The 10,357-nt window shown below is 39.1% G+C and overlaps 1 protein-coding gene across 1 annotated transcript; it reads right to left on the bottom strand.

Moving 5' to 3' along the window:
* Positions 1 to 2,745: 2,745 nt before the first annotated feature.
* Positions 2,746 to 3,462, bottom strand: LOC145639995 (uncharacterized). Its single transcript, XM_081691303.1, has 2 exons — positions 3,283 to 3,462; positions 2,746 to 3,168 (listed from the first exon to the last, which is right to left on the bottom strand). The coding sequence occupies exons 1-2, from the start codon at positions 3,460 to 3,462 to the stop codon at positions 2,746 to 2,748; spliced, it is 603 nt and encodes a 200-aa protein (XP_081547429.1).
* Positions 3,463 to 10,357: the final 6,895 nt, after the last annotated feature.

The raw sequence follows: 10,357 nt of genomic DNA on the forward strand, positions 1-10,357 counted from the left end.
TGTCTCCTCTCCTAATTATTCAACCTCGGTATGATATGATTCATGCTGCTGTTGAATATTGGGATGAAGAACGCCATGTTTTTCGTTTTGGAGAGACGAAAATGACTCCTCTTCTAGAAGAAGTGGAGGGTATACTAGGTCTTTATAAAAAAGGTCGTGTGATTACACCTGCTGACCCAAGGGAAACTAATGCGGCCATGAGGGATTTGCTAGGTATACCATTAAATATGGAAAACAATTATCGCCTGCTTGAGATTTTAATGTTAGAGAATTTCCTTTGAAACCTTATCTTTATCTCATTGGGAATTTGCCAACAATGAGGATTTCAAAAAGTGCCAAGAAAGAGCTTGCATCCTTTTATTGCTCGGCCTTGTTTTACTCAAGGAATCATTATTTTCCTGTCATGTTCGTTGCCTTTCTTTGTTGTCACAGATTGAGTCAGGGAACCGTTTAGGGCCGCTTATCCTAGGGGAACTTATGATGGCGCTTGACCATGTGAAACAAAATCCAGGTGGTTTTGTTAAAGGGTGTCCAATTGTGCTTCAACTTTGGTTATGCGAGAAATTCAAGCTGTCTAGACCACCTTTTCGAACTCTTTACCAAACCCGACATATTCGGGAGACAGGCTTTTTTCCTATATTTCGTCAATGTTGCAATCATGGTGGATGGGTAGACGTCTTTGCCGTAGCTGATGTGGAATGGATCATTTCATTTCTCAACATAAATTCCATAACAATTAGCACTAGCAGGCGCAGAGGTGTTCAACTTCCAGGATTGTGTCGCGTCACATTCTATCTTCCTTGGAGATGCTTGAGACAAGCGGGCCAACTCCAACGACTCTTAGAGCTCCATGAGCTCCCAGTGGTACTTTGTACCACTTATGAAATTGGTAGTGTGGAAGCTCTTAGGGCGTCATCTCGTGTATGGCAATTTGCACGAATGCTTCCAGCACTTTCAGTCCTCGAAGATGATGTTCCAACCGCGTCCTATACAACATGGTTGTTGGAGGACCTCGAGGGTGATGCTTGAATAAATCCTTAGAGGGATTTCGTTATTTGTACTTCAGAATTTGTATTTTATGTTTCCCTTGCTTATGTATTTTCAATTCCAAAATAAGAAATCGTATCCGAAGGCATTGGTCTCTTGGGTATGGTGTATGTGGTTGTTGTTTCCATGGTTAAAAATGGATGTAATCTCGCCAAAAACCGAGAGAGTTTGTGTTATGATCAAATAATAATAAAAAAAAATGTTTGTTGTAATCATATTTTGTTAAGTATTGCCTTGATCATGATCTTTTAATAATAATGAATATTTCTACATGTCCCTTAAGCATGCAATGCAAACATGCATGAAATCTAAACTTTAACATGATACACATAACTATCTAGAGCTAGTAGGAGATTCACGTTTTTTTTTTTTTTTTTTTTTTTTTTTGCGAATCCCATAAATACAACACCGTACTAATCAAGCATAATACTTTTTTAACTGATCAAGGTTGGTGAAATGAAAAAATTCATTTCCATCAAGATCCATCAATTTTACTGCTCCTGCTGGTGTAAGATGTTTGACCAGGAAGGGACCAGACCAGTTGGGCTTGAACTTTCCACGCGGATCATGAATCGGTGCTCGATTTTCCTTAAGTACCAAATCTCCCTCTTGGATATTCCTTTCCCTGACCTTTTTATTAAAAGCTCGAGCAATGCATCTTTGATAAATTTGAATGTTGTGAAGGGCTTGTAACCTTCGTTCACTTGCCAAAGAAAGTTCATCATATCGTTCTTTAAACCATTGTTCTTCAGATATCTCGCTTTCATTCATTACGCGAAGCGATTGAATCTCCGTTTCGATTGGAAGAAGCAGATCCATTCCATATACCAAAGAATATGGAGTAGTCCCAGTTGGTGTTCGAATGGAAATTCTGTATCCCCAAAGTGTGTAGGGAAGTTTATCGGGCCATTCTCGAGCCCTATCTGTCATCTTGGCGATTATCGTCTTGATGGTTTTGTTAGCTGCTTCAACAGCTCCATTGGTTTGAGGACGATATGGTGATGATTTGTGATGTCTGATTTTGTACTTCTCAAGGGTTTCTTTGAGATGGCCTTCAAATTGCGAGCCATTGTCGGAAATAATTTCAAAAGGTACCCCATACCGACATATAATGTTATTGATTACAAATTTTGAAACTTGTTTTGCCCCTAGTTTTGAATATGATGATGCCTCCACCCATTTCGAAAAATAATCGACAACAACCAATATATATTGATGCCCATTCGAAGCTTTCGGATGTATTTGCCCAATGATATCTATGCCCCAGCTGGAAAAAGGCAATGGAGAAGTAAAATTATTCAGGCTAACTGGCGGCATATGATTAAGGTTTGCAAATAGCTGACATTTTTTGCATGTTCGTACGAAATGGATGCAATCACTTTCCAAAGTGGTCCAATAATACCCTGCTCGCAGAATCTTCCGAGCAAGCTAGCCTTCGAATAGCCAATTGATCCTTCTTGTGACTTCCTTCAGGATATTCTCCATCGATTAAATACTTCTTAACATTAGTATACCAAGAATCCTCATCATCTTCTTGGGTTAATAAAGAAATTGTTGGTTTAAAATTAACCACTGGAATTTCTTTTTCTACAATTGTTACCGACTGTACCTTCACATCATCGTCCCAAGTTAAATTTACCGCCATATTTGCCAAGGCATCGGTGAAACTGTTTTGTTCGCGAGGGAGATGTTTAAACTCTATTTCTTCAAATAATAGATAAATTGTTGAAGATACTCCGTGTACATTTGCAACCTTTCGTGCCGAACTTTCCAAGCTCCAATAGTCTGGGAAATTATGAGATAAGAATCACCGTATACTGTGAGATTTTTTGCACCAGCTGCTAATGCCGCTTGGATTCCATAGATGCAGGCTTCATATTCAGCCATGTTATTTGTCGTTGGGAAACTAAGCTTCACAGCGAAGGGAATATGTACTCCATAAGGATCGATCAAGAATACTCCTGCACCATTGCCCCTTCTATTTGAGGCTCCATCGAAATACATCTTCCATTGTGACGTACTAAGACAGAAAATATGTTCATATGGAAAATCATCATCTAATTCATCACCCGATATAGGTCCATCAGCCAAAGCTTCAGATATAACCCTCCCTTTGACAGACTTTTGATTCACACACTGAATGTCAAATTATGACAATATCGCATGCCACCTTGCTATTCTTTCACTCAAGATTGGCTTCTCAAAAATGTACTTTATTGGATCTAACCTCAAAACCAGATAATTAGTATGTGCTTGCAAATAATGTCGAAGCTTCTTTGTTGCGTAAATAAGGGAAATGCAAGCTCTTTCTAAAGGAGTGTATCTAGTTTCATACTCAAGGAACTTTTTACTGAGGTAGTAGATAGCTATTTCCTTCCTTGTACCCTCTTGGTATTGTGCCAAAAGAGCTCCCATGGCTGTTTCCGTAATAGTAAGATATAACATCAAGGGCTGCCCCAGTTTCGGCGGCATTAAAACCGGAGGATTGGAGAGGTATTCTTTCATTGAATCAAATGAGGCTTGACATTCGTCATTCCATTTTGTGGGAACATTTTTCTTAAGTAACTTGAATATAGGTTCACACCAGGTTGTCAATTGCGATATGAACCTACTAATATATTGAATTCTACAAGAAATCCCCGAATCTCCTTTTCCGTCCATGGCGGAGGAAGCTCTTGTATGGCCTTTACCTTGTCAGAATCAAGCTTAATTCCGTCTTGACATACGACGAAGCCTAGAAGTTTTCCCGAAGTTACTCCAAATACACATTTCTAAGGATTCAATCTCAGATTGTATTTCCTAATTTTATCGAAGAATGATTTTAAAGCATCAAGGTGCGTCTCACGATCATGACTTTTGACAATCATGTCATCAACATAAACCTCCAAAATATCGTGGATGAGGTCATGCGAAATCGTCGTTGCAGCCCGTTGATAGGTTGCCCCAGCATTCTTTAATCCAAAGGGCATTGCTCTATAACAAAAGGTTCCCCATGGGGTAATAAAAGAAGTTTTGGACATGTCCTCTTCTGACATAAGTACCTGATTATATCCCGAGAATCCGTCCATGAATGAGAACATGGCGTGTCCAGCAGTGTTATCAACCAGAACATTAATGTGGGGCAAAGGAAAATAGTCTTTTGGTGATGCTGAATTTAAATCCCTAAAATCAATGCACACTCTGACCCTTCCATCTTTTTTGGGCACTACCAGCCATTCCAAATGCTTAATTGGTTTGATGAATTTGGCATCAAGCTGCTTTTGAATTTCCTCCTTAACTTTGAAACTAACTTCCGGTTTCATTCTACGAAGCTTTTGTTGCTTTGGCTTGCTATCGGGATAGAGTGGTATACGATGTTCAGCAATGCTACGATCGACACCAGGCATATCAGCATAAGACCATGCAAACACATCCACATATTCTTTAAGTAAAATAATAAATGCATTTTGTTCATCGAGGGAAAGGGAGGATCCTATCTTGACTTCTTTTACATCATTATCCGTACCTATGTTTACAGTTATAGACTCTTCCATGGGTGTCACACATGATTTAGGTTCATTGAAAAGTTCATTATTAGAAAATGCTTCATGATCAAGATCAATTTCTTGTACGCAAATATGTTTACAAGTAATTTTATCGATATCTTCATGATATGGGATATCAGGCAGTGTATGGATAAATGATTGGCTAGATGATGAGCTATCGGTTTCATAACCGTCTGAGATAGAGGATTGAAAAGGATATAGTTTAGGGAAAAAAAGGAATTGTTCTCGAGTTTCGGATCAGATATTGTTTTCAACTTCTGTTTTTATTGGAGTAATAAGCGTAATGGGGTTCAATCGGACTTCATAATCAGAAATTCATGAAAACAAGCCTCTTAGAACTCCTTGCTTTAGATGGTTAGCCCAATCAAAATCTTTCTTAAATACTGGTTTCTTATCAAACCATTTCTTAATAAATTCTTCATTCCTTGATTCTGCAAAGAAAATTTCTAACCCAGGGAGAATTTTCTCTTTATCCAAGTCATACCAAGGTTCAGGAAAGTCATAAAATGGCTCACTGTCATTTTGCAACACAAATTGCCCATTCAAGGTGAGCGACTTCTTTTTCATAACCTTAGAACCCATGTTCTCATCGAAGCCCAAACCATGACGATTTCGCTTATCGATTATTGGGATTGGGTGCCTCATGCCTTCACCATTTCGTCCTAAACCAGCTCCTGGAACATAACCCATTTTCAACATCAATTGAAGTCCTCTAGTAAGTGTTTGTGGTATTGGATCTTGGATTTCTTGAATGGAATCCGAGGGTAGAGTAGATTTTTGAGTTTGGTTGGTCATTGATTGGCAAAGGATACCTAAACATTACATACCGAAGATTAGGATTTCCTCCTTTTTTTTTAAAAATAATTAAAATAAAAGTAAACGATAAATGCAAAAATGCATGCGAAAAAAAATATTTTGGTAAACATTTAAAGGACGTCTATTAAGTTAGATAAGTTAGTGGGGTGTTCATTCCCAAAAAAAAATTTTTTAATTATTTCGGGTCGCGCCATATGGTTGCCTACGTATCTCCAGATAGATTTTTTGTATTTTCACATTTTTTCTTCTTTCTTTTTTTTTTGGAGAATCAGACCCGTCGTAGTTCAAAACGGAAGAAGGAGGTTTTTTTTTGAAACAGATGCACTCGATCAGAGTTGCCTACGTACCCCAATAACAATGTGCGTGCAAGTACAATTTTGTGTATGATCATGAAATAGTGCTTTAGCGGATCAAGCTGTACGTAGTTCTTTGTACCAAAAGAAAACATAAAGAGAAAAAAAAATGCTTGGTTTACAGTGCTCATACTACCCCTTTTATTCATCCTTCTTGATGGAGGGTAAGATAGAGGTCACCATGTTGTTGTAGATGCTTCATTTCCCATGTAGAGATTCCTTAGGCTTCAAGGTTTTCAACAGTCTTTCTCGTAGTCCGAGTAGTGACGAGCAATAAAAAGAGTGGGATCATCTTCGTGTGTCCAAAGGGAAAGGGAATTTATGGACACTTTCTGATTCGGGCAGGAAATTCCAGTTGTGCGCTTTATACACCAACGGAGGACGTGACATTCTTTAGTATCATGGCCATGTAACTGATGATAGTGACAATATTTGTTGAGATTTGGTCCAACAGGATCAGCTCCTGCTCGACGAGGTCGTGGCTTGATACGACCTTCTTCGAGTAGTTGAAGGAACAAATCAGCTTGAGAGGCATGTGGCTGTGCCGGGCTTGTCTCTGGTGCGCTAGACTTAGTATGGGTCGGAGTGATGATCCCACTATCAATAAGATCCTAGATTGCACATTTAAGGTCGTAACAAGTATATGTTCTATGCCCATATAGATGACAATAACTGCAATATTGTCTCATATCGGTCCCATGTGGTGGTAATGAATACACATAGCTTTTTGCCCGAAGAATACCCTTTTTGCTCAAACGATCGTATACCACACTCAATGGTTCGTCGATTCGATTGAATATCCTCCTGTTAGCTCTTTCACCTTGAGGGTGCACCTTAGGCCTTCTTTCCTGTAGTCGATAGGCATCAATTTTGTAACCATGTCTCTCCATGTGCGAGAGATCGGCGTATTTGATGGAGACCATATGTCGATAATAAAAATCATTTAACTTTCTTAGCAATATCAACATAAACTCCCGATCAGTTATGGGAAAACGAAGTTGAGCCCGAATGTAAGAACATCTTGAAAAGAGATGTGAAAATGATTCCCGGTCACTTTGCTCCATATTCACTAGCTTCAGTTTTTCGGTGTCAGTCTGTCGAAATTCAAATGCCCAGTCACTGAATGCTTGAGCTATTTCTCCCCGAGATCCTTTACTTGTTACCCCTGAGGTATAATACCAGGATAACGCGGGTCCACCCGGACTTCTATTAAACAACATAGGAAAATGTTCTTCTGGAACATTTAAAGGGTGTAAGGTATTCACAAAGTTGTATAAATGGAGAATAGGATCTCCCAACCCATTGACCTTCTCAAACTGAGGAAGATTAAGATAACAATCTACATGCCTGTAGTTAGGGAAAAGAATCAACTCCTCCGGGTATACCAACCTTCTATAACACAAGACATCAAAATCCAAATCGAAATCCTCGGCCCTAGACCTCTTCCGAGATCCCTCATCATGTTTAAAGGAATTACTTGTCCAAGATTCTCCTCTAAAACAAGGATCGCTGTCTTTTGGAGTTTTAGGCTCCTCTTCTACCCCATCTTCATTGGACCAGTTTGTTCCACCTCTAGCTCCTTGGGGATTAACTTCGGAATCATTGTCATTTTCTTGAAGCTCTTCTTCTGGATCTTCCTCAGTTTCTTCTTTCGGATCTTCCTCAATTTCTTCGTCTTCCTCTAAGTCCTCTTCCGGATCTTTCTCCGTTTCTTCTTCTTCTTTCCATGAGCAACTTGAATCAAATCCAATAATATGAATAGTGAATCCGTCTAATCGACTACCCTCTTCTTCATCTAAATGGAGCACTGATTTTCCAACACTAGAAACATTCATAACTTCTGGATTACCCACAAGTGTCACTGCACCATGATCTGTGAGCAGCTTCACCTTTTGGTGTAACGTATAGGTGTAGACACCTAAAAATGTCTCCCCAAAACCAAACCCGATGATGAACAACCTTTCACCGCCACTATTGGTCGGGTTCAGTATTTAATCCCGAGAGTGCTTAAAAAATCGTATTTGATTAAATTTGTATTTTTGAACAGTCCATGGATTAGTCTTGATGTTTGGTAAAAGCATAGTTTTAATTTCAGCCCAAACTTATTATTTAATTTTACCCCAAGCCTTTTTTTATTTATTGTTTTATTATTTATTTTTGGCCAAAACCTTTTATTTATTTTATTTAATTATTTTCTTATTTTAGCCCAAATAATAATAAATTAGAAAAAGGCCCGAAATTATCAATCGACACTTAAAATGTTGAACGAAATTAGGGTTAAAAATGTATTTAGACGAAAAAGTGGGCTGGGAATTCCCGCGCCACGGCAGGTACCCACCGTGTCACGGGAATCATTCTCGTCTGACGGTGGGATTTCCCGTGACACGGGAAATCTTCCGTGACACGGGAATTTCCGTGTCTTTTCCGCGTAAACCCTTAACGTGTTTTCTTCCCCGTTTACTAAAAATTTCCCGCGTCACACTAAAAATGCACCGTGTCACGGGAATGTTTCCCGTCTGACGGTGGGATTTCCCGTGTCACGGTACAGTTTGCCATGTCGCGGGATACTTTTTTAGGGTTTTTATCATTTTAGGGTTCCGTGTGCTCCCTCAGCACATTTTCTCTATAAATACCCCCTCATTTATGATGTACGGAGCACCAATTAATTATCTAGTTTATTTGTCTCTCTTCTATGCTTTAGCCTAAACACTAGCCTACCCTTCTTATTTCAAAATTCCTTCTTCAAGTACTCCAAGGAGTCCATATTTTACTCGTGGTTCTGTCCTTAAGCCAAGGCGTGAAAGGTAGAACTGTTTGAGGGTTTGGCCCCAAATCAACTATACTTAATTTAATTTAATTTAATTATTGTTTTATTATTATTTCCTTGAAGTTACTAACTCGTTTATTATTTTGTAGTTGCAAACAAACATAATCAAAGTAAGAATTATGTTCCTTTTATTTCTATTATTTTTCTAACGATTTTATATTGTTGGAATTATTGTTAAATTGCTTCCAATATTGATGTTATTTTATTATATTTATGATCACCATATTGCATGTTTAAAGGGAATATGTAATTGAAAATCACGCCTAATAAGATAATTTGGACAACCGGTTTAGGTTCCTTTTTAATCTTGTTAATTAATTCAAGTGATCACAAATATTTTAGAATTATGTGTTGCATTAATATTAAACCAATTTAGCTTAATAATAGTTTGGAGCAAATTGAATCTCTGTTTGTATGCCTTTGAGATCGCAGGAATCACTTTTCACTATAAGAATCGAGTAGAGGCCAATACGGGCGAATGTGACTCCATGACTAACTTCGTACCATCATCCCCGATCCTCCTTTCGTGGTTCCGAACCATATGGAGTTTGTAATCTCATGGATTATGAATGGGGTGTAACCTTCACGGGTCAATCGTTGTTGCCTATCGTTGTCCCTTATCGTGGTTGCCTTAAATGATCCGTGAACGGTTTACAAGTTCCTTAAAAACTTGTTGGCGGCTCCCTATTTTCCTTGTCCCTAATCGTATTATGTCAATTCCCACTTTCTATGAGTGCCAAGCATATTCACACATGCTTTTAACGTAGGCGCACTTCGAACGACGCCTACAATTTGGCGACTCAACTGGGGAGGATTCTTGGTTATTTATCGATTTGAGTGATCGGTATTTAATTAAGATGAGTGGATGAGACTTGAAAGATTCTTGAAAAAATATTCTTGTGATTAATTTGGCATTTTTGCATACGCATAGACGTTTTAACCTCGCATTTAGGTCTGTCCCATAGGAAAAATTGAATAACTTGGTTGCGTACGAAGGAAAACAAGGCACCACTCAGATTTTCTGACTGTCGTGCCACGGCAGAATCTGCCGTGTCATGGTACAGTGCACCGTCTGACGGTGCACAGTACCGTGGCACGGGAATTTTTGCCGTGTCACGGCAGTCCTAAAATCAGTCCGGTGGCTTATTTTCTCTTCTCACAGTCAACTTCCTTCGATTTTTCTAAAAAAACGTGTGTGTTCTACATACGTCTTAGCCCCGGGGGATTTAAGCTATATCAATCCAAAAACGCTCAAGGGAGGCTGCCTTGCTAACGCGTCCAAACTCTTAACCATGGTACCCTTTTGACACCCAAAGGTTGACCAATAGTTGAACATAGATCTTGACTCTAGGGTGCGAACTTTTTTTACATCATCGTTCCTAAATGCTATGTGGTTGTTTGGTGCTAACCTTCATATGTTTACTCTTTTGTTTAACCCATGAACGAGGGTTTTTATTCTCACATAGTAATTAGTACGGACCTAAAATCGATTAAAATCTGGAAAAATCACAAAACTGACCTGGAACTGCGCACCGTATCACGGCATGTTCTACCGTGCCACGGTGAACAGTGCCGTGACACGAGGCTTTCTACCATCTGACGGTAGACTGCACCGTGTTACGACAGTCAGCACCGTGACACGGTGCCCAGGAAAAGTGTCCCATTAGTCCTTTTTCGGCTTTTGTGCGTACGTATGTAGTTTAAATGTCCATTTTGGTGTCATGTCTAGCTATACGGTCAAAACACGCGTCCAGAACCTCACTTAATCA

The sequence above is a fragment of the Chenopodium album genome, chromosome 7 (genome assembly GCF_948465745.1).
Source record: "Chenopodium album chromosome 7, dcCheAlbu1.1, whole genome shotgun sequence".
Taxonomy (NCBI): Eukaryota; Viridiplantae; Streptophyta; class Magnoliopsida; order Caryophyllales; family Amaranthaceae; genus Chenopodium; species Chenopodium album.

Coding starts and splice junctions, on each gene's coding strand:
- LOC145639995 (XM_081691303.1), bottom strand. CDS start 3,462: ATGGGAGCTCTTTTGGCACAATACCAAGAGGGTACAAGGAAGGAAATA. Junction 3,169..3,282: donor AAGCACATACTAATTATCTG/GTTTTGAGGTTA, acceptor GTGAATCAAAAG/TCTGTCAAAGGGAGGGTTAT.